This window comes from Prosopis cineraria, unplaced genomic scaffold, assembly GCF_029017545.1.
Source record: "Prosopis cineraria cultivar Desert tree isolate PC_DT_omini unplaced genomic scaffold, ASM2901754v1 PC603, whole genome shotgun sequence".
Taxonomy (NCBI): domain Eukaryota; kingdom Viridiplantae; phylum Streptophyta; class Magnoliopsida; order Fabales; family Fabaceae; genus Prosopis; species Prosopis cineraria.
The window spans coordinates 22,654-40,608 of NW_026555928.1; the positions used below are offsets into that span (position 1 = coordinate 22,654).

The following is a 17,955-nucleotide window of genomic DNA, read 5'->3' on the forward strand; positions in this document are numbered from 1 at the left end:
TATTATGCTTTCTTAGGTTCACATCTTAGGTTGGTTATATTTTCTGGTTTTAGCTTTGTTCTATGGTGTTTAGTTCTTATATTAGTTTTGTGCATTTGACTTTTTATTACTTTGTTGATGTAATTTGTCATCTGTTGTTTAAGGAAGTATTAAATGAATGGCTAATAAAAAAGTAGCCTCAAGTAACACAAAATCGAGATACGCTGGAAACAAAATTCTGAAATTTTGAATGATAGCTCTTTAACATTTTCTCATTGTTAGTAGGGTAAAGAACCTAGGTATATCATTAAGATGACCAACAAAAGATTGAACTACTGCATCAATTAACATGTTCAGAAGGAGAAAATGCAATGATGTGATGAATTTCCTCCAGTTAGAATAACAATAACCAAGGCATTTTAGTCACCTGCAAGCTCAGACTGCAATTTACAAGTTTAAAAAGAAAAGCAGATACTGTTATAGAAAAAACTAAAGAAAAAAAGAAAAGCAGATAAGCAACAACTGAATTAGTTTCTGTCCAAGATTTTTTACTCGCTTGTTCTCAAGGCACATAATATTCAGATAGAATGGATCTCCTGAAATTTAGCTAGAGTAAAGTTGGTGAAGCTGTATTGGTTAAATCTAACTTGCACAAATTGATTTGATGCTTCCTAATATCATGGCTTATAACTAATTACAAAGGACATTCAATTGTGTGTTCTTTTCAGTCCTTGCTATACTGATTTATACATCATATGGCAGGTAAATTCAGTTACCTCTGGTTCTGAATCACATGAAAATCAGCTACCAGCTTGACGTTGTTGTTTATTAGTGTGTCAAAATGTAATGAATCATGACAGTGTTACAAAAAATATATCGAACATTTCATATATCATGGTTCATTGACCAAGAACCAAGTTATGCTCCTTGGTTTATAGGCCATGAAAACCTCTGTAATCATTCCCATAAAGAAAATCAGCAAATAAGAAGTTAAACCTTCCAAAGTGGACGAATCTCATGACTTTTCATTGCAACATTACTTGAAGAACTGTCTCTCTCTCCAAGAGTGTCCAATGAGTAAACATCCCAGGCACCAGATTTCCAGTAGTTCGAATAAACCGCTGGTACGTGTGCTACTCTCCAATTATCTTTACCTCCATTTGGACTCAGGGCATTGATCAATTCATCAGGCATATCAAAGAAGTCAATTGCTTTTAGCTTGCTCAAATGTTCTATGCCTGAAGGTGCCTGCTTCAGTGATCCACATCGCTGGATAATTAATCTTTTCAGATTCGGCATTGCTCCTTCCTCCACTATCACGGATTTCAGTCCATCTAAATCATCAAGGCCTAACAGCTTCAGACTTGGAAATTTGTCTGCCTTGAATTGCAATGTCTCTCCAACAAAAACCTGTAAAAACTCGAGATGAATTAGATTGGGCAAATCTTGAAGATACACCAGAGGATCCTCCTCTAACCTGCTCCATTTCAAGTATACTCTGACCAGATTGTGGAGAGAGGGTATCCATTCAGGTAACTTCTCTAGACGTCCACATAAGTACAATTGTCTCAGGTATGGAGGAGGCTTGACAATGTTCTGAATGTCAATGATCTCATCTTCTTCGATTGCAGTTATGGATAGAGACCTGAGATTGGTCATCTTCTGAATGGATGAGCAAAAAGCAGCCCCATCTTCTTTCTTCAGCTTTCTAATGCCCAGCCTCCTCAGTTGAGTCAGCTTGCCTAGTTCAACCATCAGGTCTTGACTTCCTTGGTCTGCCTCTATGAAACAAAGCTTTTGCAGAGATTGCATACATCCTATTGGGCCTCGCAGCTTGAAACCATGCCTTGAGTGGAAGTAAGCATAGGATTCAATCTCATAACGATACACCAGGAGGTGGCGTAGTCGATGCAGCTCCAGGATTTCAGCTGGCAATTCAGTTACATGGGAGTGTTTCAGATCTAATGTTTCCAGGTTTTGAAGCTTCTTAATGGAACCTGGAATGCTTTTAACATTGGTATTCTTCAGGCTTAGATACTTCAGGTGGTAAAGGTTGACAATCTCAGCAGGAAACGATTCCAAAGGTGCATCTTGCAAGTCTAGTACCTTGAGAAGCCTACAACCATTTGAGAATAGTGAAGATATGGAGATATCATCATGTGAGTCTGCTAAAGAAAATAATAGCAGAGAACGCAATTGGAATGAGGTCCTGTTTTGCTGTACGTTCTGTAAACTACTCATTACTGACAGGCGACGAACTCTTTCTGGCCATATCATGTCCTGGTCTGTAGCCAATGTTGCAAAGTTTTGATCTTTTGACTTCAAATTGATTATGTCCCTTAGAAAGTCGTGAACACGACAAGTCTTCATCCTGCCATCACTGCCTTTCTCTACCACTTGAATCAGGCTCCTGTTCAAGAGCTCCTTCAGGTAACTCTCTGCAACTTCTTCCAGTGTCCTTCCTTCTTCTCCAGTGACAAACCCTTCAGCTATCCACAAGCGAATCAACCTCATATGGTCAACGGCATAAAATTCTGGAAAGATGATCAGGTACAACAAACAGGATTTAAGATAGTAAGGCAATTCGTTGAAACTTAGGGAAAGCACTTTGTTCATATCCTCCATTCTGTCACTGCTTTCAATTTCAGATGCAATACTTCTGCTTACAACCAGCCATTCTTCTATGTTATTCTTGTCTTTTGTAGCCAAAGCACCACTGATTGCCACAATTGCTAGCGGCAATCCCCCACATCTTTTCAATATAGTCTTGCAAGACTCCTCCAAATATGGAGGACATGCATTCCCCTGAAATGTTTTCTTGCAGAAAAGAGACCATGCTTCATGCTCAGGTAAGAATTCCAGGTTATAGATCTTGCCTTGCAACTCAGTGCAGCAAGAAAGTGCTACTTCTCTGTTTCTTGTGGTGAGCATTATTCTACTGCCATAGTTGTTGTTAGGCAAAGCAAGTTTGATAGCATCCCACGCATTTACCCGCCATATGTCATCCAGGACGATGAGGTACCTGCTTTGTTGAAGCAGACTCTTGACCACCTCCTTCAGATTGTCACTTTTCATTGTGCCAACTTCCGCAGGAGCTGGTTTCCCTATAACTTTATAAAGCTGTTGAACCAGGTCTCTTAGGAGCTCCTTGATCTTGAAAGATTGGGAAACTGTGACCCAAGCATGCATCTTGAAACGCTTCTTCAATTTTGGGTCATCATAGACCTGCTTTGCCACCGTGGTTTTCCCCAGCCCACCCATTCCATAGATAGGTATCACCACCTTTCCTTGCTCCTCCTGGAAAAGCAAGTCAATCAGCTGCTTCTTTGGCTTCTCAATACCCACAAGATCAGCTTCCTCGAGCAGAAGTGCATCTCCTTGACTATCAAGCCTCGACTTGTGAAAATGACTCGAGCTTGACCCGGTCTCAGTTATGCTGCGACGACCCTTTGAGATGTTTTCCACTCTGGCTTTGATCTCTTGTAAGTTAGAAGCAATCCGATGCCGAGCTCTGAGAGCTTGGATGGATGAAGGAAACCTTCTGAGAGCAGAATCGTGGCCATGGCCACGGTGATTCACGAGGCGAATGGTGAACTCATCAATGGCGTCTTCCATGTCGTGAGCTACATCTCTGACTTGCTTCACCCAAACTTTGAGTTCAGGGTCTTTGTCCTCCAACGCATCAGCCATCCTTAAGATGGCCTTGAGGCGCTCAAGTTCATCTTTGATGAACTGAACCTCTGTGCGAACACCCTTAAGCAGTTGCACCTCTTCTTGCAGCAAAGATGTTAGCTTGTCCAGTAAGAACAACACCGGACTCTCTGCCATTTCTTTCCAGCTTCTGATTTGGATAGGGGTAGTGTGAGAATTAGGGAAATGGAGATTTGTGGGTTAGGTTTTTTGGATGGATTCGATTCCACCTTTGGTGATGTGCTTGTATAGTTTCTTCTGTTTTGTTTCAAGGAGGATTGTGCGAGTTCTTAACTTCTTATCCATGAAGGGCGCTCACAGCTCATATATAATCAAATGGCTTAGCCCCTATTTTGTTCTGATTATAGAAGTCGTTTACTTGGAACTCACGGTTCACGAAGTCAACAACGTCCTCGGTCTCAAACATGATGCTTCCACTAATTTTCCAGGAAAATGCAAGGATAAAGAAGCTCTTGAATTTTCTGAAATTGAAAAAGATATAGGGAGAACGACAAATTAAGCCCTAAGGCAAAAAAATTAATTTAAATTTAATTTTAAATATAAAACTTTAAAAATTTGTTAATTTGACTTTTAATTTTACAACTTTATTATAATAAATTTATAATTTATTTTTTAAATTTTAATATAGTTAAAGAATAAATAAATTTGTTTTTCTATTAAAAATTTAAAACACAAGTCACAAATTCATTATAATAAAATTATAAAATTAAGAGTCAAACTTATAAATTCTTAAAATTGAACAGTTAAACTTAATTTGAATTAATTAATTATTTTACACCTATCTATCATTCTCTCAAAAATATATTCCAAAATAATGAAATTTACGACAACAAAAAAAAAAAAAACACGTCCATCGAGATGTCAAGTTTAAAAAATAAAAAATAGAGCTATAAAAAATGAAATAGATACGTCTCTCTATATATTTCCAAAAGATCACTTTTCTTCATAATACATATTCCACTTGTGTTCAATCATGTCTCAAAAAACGACGTCCATCAGTTGACTTTATTATTAGACATGAGTGTTGCATCTAATTTGAGTTCGATGCAACTAACTAATAATCATTGCTGCTCTTAGATAAGAAACCTATTAATTTCTGGGCTAATTACAGGTGGTTTCTTCATTATTTCCTGAAGGCTCTAAGCTGAATCTGGTCAATAGTGGCGTCCAGGGTTATGAAACATGTGTTATGCCAAGGGCTACATCTGACAGCTAATCTTGCCGTCTCGTTTTTGAACACCACAGTTTCTTTATCTTATTCATAATTAGAGAATTTTATCTTAAAAAATCATGACGCCTAGTAAAAAAATATGATAATTCTCATCAATTTAACAATTGGTGAAGAGTTCAAATCTTAACTCTTGCACTAATATAATTGGAAGTCTATTAATTTTATAAAAAAAAAAACAACTGTTTTGAAGTGTCAAGTGTCAATGTGATGTTAAACTAGATGGTATATTGGTATTGTGTGCATTGCGCGCGCGCGCAAAACACTATCTGCCTCCCATCTATATATATCTATATATATATATATATATATAAAAGAAGCTAATAACAACTTCATATAAACTAATAAAATCAGCTATTTTTTGTATAATTTTAAAATTACCCTCAATACAAGTTATTAGATAGGACTTGTTTAATTAGTTTAAAAAATGAAAAAATTAAATATAGATCGCATAGAACATACTTATTTACAAACAAATCCTGTAAAATTTAAAAATAATGTAATTTGAATTTAGGTATAAAGACAACACTTTTTCTATTAAAAATATTGAAATTACATTTGTAAAATATTGAAGCGTGAGCTGTAAATTACTAATGTGTTAGTTATAAACAATTAGTGCTAAATTTTGTTGGCAATGTGTGATTGGTTTAACTATTAAATATATAAAATTATTGTTGTAAAATGTTAAAGTGATAATTATAAATTACTAATCAAGTAGTTACATATAATTAGTATCAAATTTGTAATATATGATCAATTTATTGAATATATGAAGTTAGAGTTATAAAAAAATTTAAATGGTAGTTATAAATTACCAATAAAATAATTATAAATTATTTGATTAATATAATATATTTTTAATAGAGCTTTTTTTTTTGCATCTTAATTTGAAATTACACTCAAGTTTTAATGGACCTTACTATAGTTTCTAAATTTTGTAAAATTTATTTATAAATAAGTCTATTTCATGAGACTTTATGTAATTTTTCATAAAAATTTTATAGTTTGTTAGGGATAATAATATTAGATGAAAAAAATTAATACTTTAAACAGGATATAGTGTTAAGAAATGCTAGAATTTCTTATAAATAGATACAGAGTTACTAATATAAAATAAAGTAATGTTCCCTCGTCCTAAACTTTTGTTGACCAAAGCTACAATGAATGCTAGTAAAGGAGATAGTTGGTAGGAAGGGTAACGTATAATGGTACAAGCATCAAAAATTAAATAAAGAATGGAGAGACTTAGCACCACTTTCGGACCTATTTACAATAAATACTAAAAGATAGGCTTGGAGGTAGAAAGAAGAGTTACAAAAAGAAATAAATGATAAAATTATTTATAAGGACCTTTAATTACTTGAATTACTTCTAATAATTTTAGGGATTTTCCCCTAAAATTGAGATATCTTGAAATTAAGTACTAAATTTGGGAGCGATACTTATAGATTTTCTTTGTGTAACTATTAATTTTGTAAGTGTTTGAAGTAATGATTATCTTGAAATTGAATGCTAAATTTGGGAATGATACTTTTAAATTTTCTTTGAGTGAATATTAATTTCTTTTAAAAATCAGATATAAGTTGGTATTATTTTTTTTGGCAACCAGGTATAAATTGATGAGTTAATGAGACATGCTGAAATTGAGATTGAAGGTCACATTTGGAAGTGACACTTCTAAATTTTCTGTGCGTGACAATAATTTTTCTGGAAAAATTAATATTATAAATTGTTGAATTGAAGAAACATCCCAAAATTAAATGTTAGAAATTAGAATAATTTTAAAAAATATTTTAATTTAGGAAAAATTTGAAAGGCATTTTGATCAGCACAAATTTTTCCACAAGAAAAGCTAAATTTTTTAGCAGTAACTTAGAAATTGGAAGTCCCTGTGAATAATTAATTTAATTTAGTTTTTTCTTGCCAACAACTAATTTAATTCAGCAGTTGGTCCTTGTTTGTAATTCTCCTAAAATAAATAAAATTACCAAAAGCTGAAAAGAATAAAAACGAATACTATAATAAAGATAGTCAATCTTAGACATTAAGTAAGGTGTGACTTGATCATAAGGGAGAATAATAATTAAATTTTCTCAAGAGATATTTAAATCATGATTTTTTTTTTGCATTCAGTCTGAAAGTTTAAATTTTCCTAAAACTGAACCGCCTGAAGAAATTCAAATTCAATGACACTTCTTAAGCATTATTTTAAAATTTAATTTTTAAAGGTGTACATTATTTTTTAGAAAAGAACAACACCTTAAATAACATTTATAGATTCCTCAAAAATTAGTTTTATGATTGTGAATACTTGGATAACAATAAAAAAATAAATTCAAATTCAATGGATGACTTTGTCAGCAGTATATCTAAGCGCTGAAAAGTAATAACAAGCCTGGTCAATAAAGAATAGAGTGCTCCTTCTAGACTTTATGTTGACCAAAGCAACAAGGAATGTAGGCATGGTGGAAGTGTTAGGAGGAAAGGAAGGGCAACGCGTTACGGTACGAGTCCTAAAATTTGAAGCACGACTATGAAGTAATGAAGTATCATGAACAGTACATCGTGCACGAACAAGAATCCGCTTTGCGTTGGTGCTGGTAGATTTTCTTTTTTCTTTTTTTACCAACAAATACTGGTAGAAATTAATGATTCAATTTTTTAAGAGATATTTAAATCAATTTTTTTTTTTTTGGGGTCAGTTTGGAAGTTTTTATTTTCCTAAAACTGAAACCGCTTGAAGAAATTCAATGCATGACTTTATCAGCAGACAGCAACGTATCTGAACGCTGATAACAAGGCTGGTCAGTAAAGAATGAGTGCTCCTTCTAGACTTTATGACCAAAGCTACAAGGAATATAACGGCCGAGTTGGTAGGAAAGGAAGGGTAACGCGTTACTGTACCAGTCCAAAAATTTCTAAATGTGACTATGAAATATGGTGAATACTAGTACACCAACAGTAAGCCTTGTCGATATTAGTGGAGGAAGTCATGACTGTCTAATTGAATTAATTTAATTTCTTAAATTTATTTTAATTATCAATATTATTCAAAGAGAAGGCCATACAGTTAAAATCTAGTAATATAAATAACAAAATATTAATAATAACCGTGTATGTTAATGAAAAGTGCAATCACTTAATTAGAAAAAAATTCAATTTTTCTTTTAAAAAAGAACAAAATGGAACGTATGAAACTAGATTAATAAGAGTTAAATTCATTTTGAGATTAATTTCTTTTCATTTAACCAGATATATGTGTGCGCGCGCCAAATTATCAATATACTCAATACATTAGTTGTGTGATTAGAATAATGAGAATTTGAATTTAGACCAAATACCTCATTTAAATGCACAAACATTTATAAAGTCCTTTTCTTGTTATAATTATTTTATAATTTTAAATTCTTTATATATTTTAGTTATTTAAAATTTTAATCACTTCAAACCTTTCATTTCATTTTTTTTATTGATGCTTCTATGATGTTTTTATCTTTTTTAATATATCAATATCTTTTTTTATTAATTAAAAATATAGGTATATTTGTTACTTTTAATTTTTTATTTTTATTTTAAATTTCAACTCATATCTCTTTTAGTTTGAAATTTTTAAAACTATTTAAACAAATAATTTTGAATATATAAATTTAAATTTTAAATTTAAATTCAAATGCTACCTAGATCAATTTGAAAGTGAAAGTGTTGAAAAAGTCAAAGATTGGCATTATAATTTAAAAATATCAATACTTGAAGTGCCAAGTTGATAATAAAAAGGATCCAAATTTTGTGTAGCGGCTAAGAAGTGGGCAACTATAACTAGAGTTGAAAATTTGAGTGGGTTGGGTCTATTCAAGCTCAGCCCAAATAAGCTAAACTTGAACAGGCTTGATTCTCTAGAAAGCCTGAATAGCTAAACATGGCTTGAATTTCTTTAGGTGGCTTGAATACCCAAATTTTAATTTTAAAATTATTTTTAATTAATTTTTAACTTTAAAATTAATTATTTTATTTTATAAAAATAAATAATATATATTTTTGATACTTAAACGATGTATATGACTCAAATATATGATATTTTAGCATAAAATGACCTAAAACTTAAAAAATTAATTAATATTTATTATATTTTATATATTTTTAAAAAATAAACTTTTTTATTCAGGTATTTTGGCCAAGCTCAATCAGGGATTAGGCTTGGCCCGAATTTCTTCGAACCTATTCGGCCAAATAAGCCTGAACATAAAAAAATCATAATTTTTTAAAGCACTATTCTAAATTTTTTTAGGTGAGTTTGGGCTAACACGTCGAGTTTGGTTTAAATTATCGACTCTATCATGACCATGCATTTTATTTAATGGTTTAGAAGAGAGAGATGTGTGAGAAGATTTCTCATTTGCAAAATACACAATCATATTTTATATTTTCAATAAAGCTGATTTAACACCCATCTAGATAATTTATATTTAATTTAAATGGTTCAAATTTAATATTAAAATTTTAATAATTTTATAAATTAATTATCTAGATTTACTATTAATGGTTTAAATTTAAAATTTTTAAATTTTAATTTTTCTAAAAACATATATTTTTAGAAAGTGCTAGGGTAATTTTTTCATATTGTATTTAACTATTTATCAAATAAAAGTTATTAAAAATTAATATTATATTTAAACAATCAAAAGTATATATAAACAGCCAATTTGTAAAAAAAAAAAGTAAAAAATAATGTTCAATTTGACTATTCAATTTAAATCTATACTTTCAAATGGGTAATTAACATATTTACTAGAAAATTTGGTAATTTACTAATTTTCATTAATTTTTATTTTAATGAATATAAATATAAATAAAAAATTTTAAATCTTGATAAAATGACTATTTGTTTTGCAAATGAGAAGTCTCTTTATACATCTCTTTCTCTCTTTTGATTTATTAGATAAAATGCACGATGAATCTGCACTTAATGCTCATCAAGATTGGTTATTGTTGGTGCTCATTACCCACATAGGGTGATCCTGATCCTTTATTTTATTTTAAATGATCTTTGCTGTTGATTATAATTTGTTTTTAAAATATTTTTGATTTATATTTATCAAATAAAATTATATAAAAATTACAAAAAATTAATATTAAATATAGATTATCCACAGATATTTAGATAATTAATTTGTAAAAATTATAAAAATTTTAGTATTAAATTAAACTTTTTAAATTATATTTGTACTGTTCATAGTATAACTGAAAAAATTAATTTATAAAAATTATTAAAAAATAATATTAAATTGAGTCATTTAGATAAATCTACAATGGCTAGATTTCTAATAAAATAAATTTACTAAACATATCTATATTTTTTTTACATATTTTTTATTTTAATAAATATAAAATAAAAATTAAAAGCTTAAATCTGGACTATCTAAATCTCATCAAGGGTGATGAATGCTACCATGTTCTTCCTCTAATAAGTATAAAATTCAATTCAAATTTAATATTAAATTTTTTAAAATTTTTATTTTAAATATTTTAAAAATAATTTAAAATCAATGGCAGATATTATTTAAAAGAAAATGGAAGGCCAAAATCACTAGAGTAGGAAATAAGGGTTAAGCCTAAAAGGTCGAGCCTAAAAGCCCTATTTAAATAAGGTTTGAGTTTTAAAAATTAATTTTTTTTTAAAATAATTGAACTTGAAGGCTTGACCCTGATAAGTCTAGCGAAATAGGGCTTAGGTGGCCCTTCAAACCCTGATAAACTTGGTTATTTTACACACACACACATTTAATTGATAATGACATAATTTAATTAATATTTATTGTAGGTAATAAACAAAAGTTGCGGAGATAATTGATATTGAATCTTTACCTCTATCTTTAACAAATAGATCTACATCTAAATGATATAATATTTTATTTTTAGATGATGAGGAGGAGGATTTAGATTTACATTGATAAAAATTTTAATCTTCATTTTAAATTTAAAATTTAAAACCTTTATGGAATTTTATGTTAAGTTTTAAAATATTTTATTTAAATTAAAATATTAATTTTTTTTGAAAAAAGAGCTTAAGAGCTCAGACTTGAATAAAAGACTGGACATTAAAATTAAATTAAATTTTAAATAATTAAGTTTTAAAGCTTGAAATCTTGAGGATCGCCCGGCCATAATTCTCACATTTAAAGATCACACCAAACGATGATGATTCAAGGCATGATTGCCCTCTTCCCAAACAAGAACCACCGCACAGGATCCGGATCCATGGTAAACAGGGTGGACAAGGTGACACGGAGAAGGGGGGCATGGTAGGATGCGTAAATGTTAGCAAATTGAAGGGCAAAACGTAAAATTCAATTTCAGATTCACGTTGTATAGTGAAATCCCGCGTCGCCTACAAGCCGGAAAACAGGTAGATGTGTGAGAAAGTGCCACTCAGCCCACAGTCTCACTCTTTCACTGCCCTGTTGCCCGTTGTTCTCGGGTCGGTGATCTATCTCTCTCTTCTACTAAATTTGGGGATCTAGCCATGCGCTCCCACGATCCCAACCCATTTGACGAAGAAGAAGTCAATCCCTTCTCGGTAATCTTCATCGCCTCTCTCTCTATCGCTCAACTTCTGACGGATACTTATTTATAGTAATTTCTAGATCCGGCCTATTTCGAATTTGAAACTCTTTTAAAATTGTTGGAGTGCGTAATGCGTTCATGAAATGCTTGAGTTGTGGTTGTTGGATCTTCGCAAGTGCTCAGATTTGAGTGATTCCTTTAAAATTGTTTTAATTTGTTATTGAGGGTGATTAGAGTGATATATACTTTGATCTGGATCTGGAAACCCTATTATGAGTTTATGAGCTCACGGTTCCACGTTTTCCCCTTCGGATGGGGCTGTACTTCAGAAAGAGTATTCATCTGGACACTTGAGATAACAAGAGTCGGCGAAGTTCATATGAGAAAAACTTAGTATGGTTGTTTTGGAACTTTCGCATCTCGAAAAATGTGGTTAACGATCTCAATTCTGGTGTGTCTGAGATGCTTAGCCGAGCGAAGGCACCTATTGGAACAAGGCGCAAACTGACTCTTCGTTGTTCAGTCACAGCGACTGTGTTAATGGTTAATGATTGACACCCCAGCCTTTTCGGTTGTTGGAGAATCCGAGAACATGGCAGCTTGTACGACAATATAATATTTCTTATTTCTAATATCAGAAAAATTGATTGAGGATGTTTTGTTTAGCAGGATAAGCTATGCTTTTTTAAATCTTTTGAATAATATTTTTTTATTTGGAATATCAGAAAAATTGATTAAGGGTTTTCTTAATCTTTTGTTTTCTTTTTTTAATCTTTTGAATCCATTATAATGATTGAAGTGATCTCACGGTTATGTCAGCTCCACATGCAGCTGAGCATTGCACGGGGCAGATAGTGGTGGTTCTTCTTTAGATTTACTTTATTGATTCTATCTCCTAGAAATTTCAGAGAAATCAATGTTGGATCTGTTATAAATTGTACGGAAGGGATGCTGGTATTCTGAACATTTTTTTGAACTGTTAATTTGGAAATGGACGGGTACTGAGTTGTTTGGTTGCATGCTGCAAAGGAAAGGGAAGGGAACTAGTTTATGAGGTTTAGATTTGTAAGCCATCTGTGGCTGTCAAGATTTTAATGTGTTACATTGGGATTCATAAACCTAATTTAAAATCTTCCTTGATTAAAATTATTTAGACAATTGTACTGTTTGTAAATGCACTTTTCGGAGGAAGTGAAAATTGTAGAAAATTTGACCTTCAATTATTCAACCTAAGGCAATCTAACTTGTCTCATCCAAATAAGTTTTAGATAAAGTATAAAGCAGTAAGGTGGAAAATAGAGGATATGAATTATGGGGAAGTGAAAATGGAAAAGCAAAACTGGACATATTTTACTTTTTAAAATCTTGGTGAGCTGGTAGTTAACTGTTGGTACTATTTTTAAGGTGAATTGCGGCTAAATAATGTGTTAGGAATGAACATTGACAATGATCTCAAAAATTGTAGTATGTAATGATGGAGGTGCTGCCACTAGAAACAGAAATATGATGTAATTTTATTTTTTAGTAGAAAATATAATGTAATTTTTGTTAAATACTTTTGGAGACCACTGACGTATAATTTTTGACTTTATTAATTCAGAAAAAAAAATTCATCTGAATCCAAAAAAAAAAATCATGGAAGATATCAAGAATTGAACAGATGCACAATATGTTTTTCATTGAATGAGCCATAGCATAAATCATGTTTTTTTTAATATATATACGTTGATTTGCCAATAATAAAAAATTTGACAAAACCTCTTGCCAGTTAGGGTAGAAAAATTGCTATAATATTCCTTTTAATGGGAAAAAAGTTTCTTTTCTTTTTTGGGGGTGGGGGGTTGCTGTCATTGGTACAGAGCACCTAGTGATCATCCTATTCTGTATTGAATGTTTTGTTCCATTTCATTTAAGTCTTGACTTGATTCTTATAAAATCTTTTTGTTGGAGAAAATGTTGCAGAATGGTGTTGGTGCCCCTGGATCTAAGTTACGTGTTCCTCCAGCGGCATCTGAGCCACTTGGCTTTGGTCAACGACATGATGCTACAGTGGATATTCCATTAGAGAATACTAGTGTAATTATATTGCAAATGCAGAGTCGTTCCTTAAGTTTAGGCTTCTCTGGAGGGGCTCAATTTTTTCTGTGGTGTTTGCATAGGTCTCTAAGAAAAGGGAACAAGAGCTTGCAACTTGGGAAGCAGATCTAAAAAGGAGAGAGCAGGCTAGTATCACAGTTTTTCAAAGTCACAATTTATATTGCTTATATTAGTATTTTGTTGCCATCATTAATGTACTATGTGCTGCCATGATCTTAACTGCCCACAAGTTTAAGTTCTTGCTTATGTTATGGCCTACACAAATGTACTGAATCCTTGCTTTGGAGTGTCACATGACTTTCAAAATGTATATGCAGGAAATCAAAAGAAGGGAAGATGCAATTGCCAAATGTAAGCACTAAGGCTTGAGTTTATGACATGCAATCCTTTTTGTTGGCTGTCTTGTCACGCTTCTAAATTTATGCTGAGTCAATAACTTACTTTTTTGTACTCATCAGCTGGGGTTGTTGTTGAAGATAAGAACTGGCCTCCATTTTTCCCAGTCATTCACCATGATATAGCCAACGAGATACCTGTTCATGCCCAGAGGCTGCAATATTTGGCATTTGCAAGTTGGTTAGGTATGGGGAGTTGAAATTGTTCGTCAGTTTTAACATGGTTGTAACATGGTTCTGCATATTTTCTTGTTTTATCTGCAAATGCAATTCTTCCATTATCTGGTAGACTGTCTCTGTTTTTGCTATTTGAATTTGAATTCTATAAATTCTGCCATTTCTTTTATTTCTCTGTAGTGTTTCTTTGGTTTCCATCTGTAACCCTTATGGAACTTCTTCATACTTCTTATCTCTCATGAGTCACGACAGTTGCTTCTTTGTACTTGGTTAAATTATAGAACTTTCCTTTACAATTTTTGATTTTAGAATGTAATTCTGATTTCTATTATGTTTTATGAAAATATTTGCAGGGATTGTTCTCTGTCTGGTTTTTAATGTAGTTGCTGTGATTATCTGTTGGATTAGAGGCGGTGGTAAGCTTATATCTACAGTTATTAGGTATCTGGTTTGTGATGTAATTTTGGACGTAATGTTTGAAGTTTAAATTTGCAGGTGTTAAAATTTTTTTCCTTGCTGTAATTTATGCTTTACTTGGAGTACCCCTTTCATACGTGCTTTGGTACAGGCCCCTTTACCGTGCTATGAGGTAAACTGGAGTATAGCCTCGTTTTCTTTACTAAAATATTGTCATCCTATTTGCAGACGATTTAATTGAGTAGTTTTCTGACAGGTATAATTGTTCTTCCTTCTTTAGCATCAGTGGAGGGAGAGATTGAAGTTTGAACATGCTGACATCATATGTCTTATCCTTGTAATTAAAAGGGTTAAATGGGTAAAAAAGGAGAAAAATAAGCAAACATGAAAGAGAATGGGCATAAGTTTCTGTTTATTTAGTAAAAAGAAGGCTTAGCAAGCATTGGATTGTGCACAATTATTGTTTTTGTTTATGGTTGTTTGTTTATGATATGCAGGACAGATAGTGCACTAAAGTTTGGTTGGTTTTTCCTGTTTTACTTGGTATGTTAATCTATCACATAATGTTGGTAGTCTCATGCATAAGTGATTTGCTAGTCCTTCTGTTGATTGCTTTGGGATGATGCAGCTGCATATTGCCTTTTGTGTCATTGCTGCTATTGCACCTCCAATTGTCTTTCATGGAAAGTCATTGACGTAAGTTTGAAAATACTACCTCCATGTTTCAAGTTGTTAATCTTTGCCTGTGTCTTGCGTTGAGTATATTATACAATTATGTTTTGATAAGGCCATGATGTGCTGGTTCATAACTGTCAATTGATAGTTTTTACCATGACGATTGATATTTTGTAAGTTAGCTTGAATGAACGTATCTGACAGTATGACTGTGTGAGAATCATCATTTTTACTAAGCTAAGGAACGTATGAAAGTGCTATAAGGTGAAATTATAGTGCTGGAATGCAGATGTATCAAAATTATAATGGCGGTTTTATTTATTTATCTATCTATTTCTTAACATTTTGGTCAGGGACTGCTGCAGTTCCAAAATGTGTTATATTGTTGTAAAAACAGGGATTGAAAAATCAAACTGGCCATTGAATTAGGCAAGTCATTGGTGCAAGCGTTAAGTGTTGGATTGTGGTCAAACCATGATTGTGATTAATTTAATATATTTTTAGGAGCTACTTAACTAATTCCCATAGTTTAAGAAAATTAGGTAAGTTAGTTATTTTTAAAGAAAGAAGTGTATGCTGATTTCCTAAAATACCCAAATTGAATGAGTTACAAGCTCAATATGATGGCCATTCAACTTTGTAATACAAGGATCTAACTATAGGGGTAGTTTGGGAAAAAAATAAATGAGGGGAACATAAGATATTGCGGTCTTAATAACAAACCTCCCAACTAGCTTCTATATTTAGGATCAGAGAGAGTAACTTATGATGCCTGGAGTATATATTTCTTTCCTGTTAATATAGCTAATTATCATAATGGTACGATTTCAGGGGCATTCTTGCGGCAATTGATGTCTTCTCAGACCATGTGTTTGTTGGGGTAAGTTATATCAGATATGTACATATTAGATATTAGCATTTATTCTCTTAGGCATAGTTATCTCCAATAAATGTACGAAGATTTGTCAGTTATCACTGTTTTTAATGTTAATGACTTATATGAGCATCTAACGCTTGGAAATATTTTATTGTGACACATGCATTAACAGATTTACTTATGGAAATATCTCTCAAACCTACTTATCATATATTTACCTATTTAGTGTTTTAGATGGATTGAGCTATGAATGCTGTTAGCCTTCTCAGGTTTGTCTATCCTTTTTCCCATGGAAGAATGATCTGACACATGAACAAATGAAAATGAGTGTCAAGGATTAGTTGATGTTAATGATGAGGTTCGGCAAACATGTGAAGACTGGACAATTATGGTGCTAGACTGAGTGATGCGATTGGGGCCTTACTTCCGTACGGTATCAGTGCTGTAGCCTGTATGGTTGATGTCGCAACAAGACCTTGTTGCTCAAGAATAATTTGGATGCCCTTAAAAAATCATAAGATATTGAAATGCTGTGTGAAACGTGACAGGACCAGTTGAAGTTGCTGGGGAAAAAAATTTAAATTGCAGTCGTTGGAATATTCGTTTTAAACTTTTACATCACAGGAATAATCAGTTGCGGTCACCTTTTGCCTGTTCTTATCCTACATTCTTGGTATTGTTGCAGATTTTCTATTTGGTTGGATTTGCCTTGTTTTGCTTGGAGGCTCTTCTAAGCTTGTGGGTGCTTCAGGTGAGGGAAAGAATGTTTGCATTTAAGGCTTAGGGTTTGGTCTTGTTTTGCTTCTCACTCATCAACGAGATAAACGAATAGTTGTGTCAGTCTTTGATTGCCCATCTTTGCAAAACTGGTTGGAAGATTGATTGAAGATTTTATCTAAAATTACATATTTTCCTTTTGTTCTAAACAATATTACAGATTTGATGTAGAGTGAGATTGTTTGTTGCCAGCCTATCGGGATAAACTAAGCTGATATTCTTGTGTGCACTTTCAATTTGAGGAGCTATACCTGCCTGTATTTTTGCGTACAATATGTTTATAATGATCATGAGTGATGATTGTTTTCTTTCTTGCATGCAGAAAATTTACATGTATTTCAGGGGAAACAAGTGAGATTTTACTCAGGTTTTGATCCAATGGCTTCTATACCGTCAGCCACTTTCCAAGGTGGCTTAAAATACCCCCCCCCCCCTTTTAATGATTTTTCCTCGTTTATGCATCTATGCCCTCCTTATCTAACATATTCGTTGTTCTGTATGTATTTTAGTGACTCCAGTAGAGGTTAGCTTGTAATGAAATGGTAGGAAGTTTTGTATTCTTCGCGTGAGAAAGCCCCTCTCCTGGTTCCCCTCATTGAAAAATTTTCTGCAGTCATGCATGATCAAGGTTTTTAAAATTGGATCCGTAAATTCTGTATTCATTGCAGCAAATTTTCTTCTGGCTCAACGATTCAATCTACTTTCATTTTTCAACACGCGGTACCGGCCATGATGCAATCTGCCCAGACACTTTTCCTTTATTTCTGAAGCAGTGGGGTGTTCCACTAATTGTCATGGTAGAACCGCCAAATGGGCGGCTTGACCCATATATATTATATTATATTTATATTTCAAAATACAAATTAAAATGTTTTAAAATTTAAAATAAGTAATGCAAATCACAATTTGAAGGTGCAAAGATATTTTAAAATTTAAATTTAATTTAAATATATAAAATATAATTTTTAAGGTTAAAATAAAAATTGGGCGGCTTGACCCATGTATATTATATTATATTTATATTTCAAAATACAAATTAAAATGTTTTAAAATTTAAAATA

General features: G+C 32.3%; 2 protein-coding genes across 4 annotated transcripts; one reads left to right on the forward strand and one right to left on the reverse strand.

The window, feature by feature from the left end:
• Positions 1 to 597: 597 nt before the first annotated feature.
• On the reverse strand, positions 598 to 3,978 carry LOC129297754 (disease resistance protein RPM1-like). 2 transcript variants are annotated; one of them, XM_054936105.1, is made up of 2 exons: positions 1,457 to 3,978; positions 1,191 to 1,389 (listed from the first exon to the last, which is right to left on the reverse strand). In XM_054936105.1, the coding sequence occupies exons 1-2, from the start codon at positions 3,805 to 3,807 to the stop codon at positions 1,338 to 1,340; spliced, it is 2,403 nt and encodes an 800-aa protein (XP_054792080.1). In that variant the 5' UTR covers positions 3,808 to 3,978; the 3' UTR covers positions 1,191 to 1,337. The 2 variants fall into 2 exon arrangements, with proteins under 2 accessions (XP_054792079.1, XP_054792080.1); XM_054936104.1 differs by having other exon boundaries at positions 598 to 3,978.
• A 7,223-nt stretch (positions 3,979 to 11,201) lies between these two features.
• Positions 11,202 to 17,545, forward strand: LOC129297752 (secretory carrier-associated membrane protein 4-like). 2 transcript variants are annotated; one of them, XR_008590253.1, is made up of 13 exons: positions 11,202 to 11,492; positions 13,442 to 13,555; positions 13,639 to 13,701; positions 13,894 to 13,927; positions 14,035 to 14,157; positions 14,502 to 14,564; positions 14,644 to 14,737; positions 15,063 to 15,108; positions 15,194 to 15,261; positions 16,072 to 16,120; positions 16,803 to 16,868; positions 17,217 to 17,303; positions 17,404 to 17,545. XR_008590253.1 is itself a non-coding variant. In XM_054936102.1 (12 exons), exons 1-12 carry the CDS (start codon positions 11,439 to 11,441, stop codon positions 17,247 to 17,249), a joined length of 807 nt encoding a protein of 268 aa, XP_054792077.1. In that variant the 5' UTR covers positions 11,202 to 11,438; the 3' UTR covers positions 17,250 to 17,545. The 2 variants fall into 2 exon arrangements, 1 of the variants encoding a protein (XP_054792077.1); XM_054936102.1 differs by having other exon boundaries at positions 17,217 to 17,545.
• Positions 17,546 to 17,955: the final 410 nt, after the last annotated feature.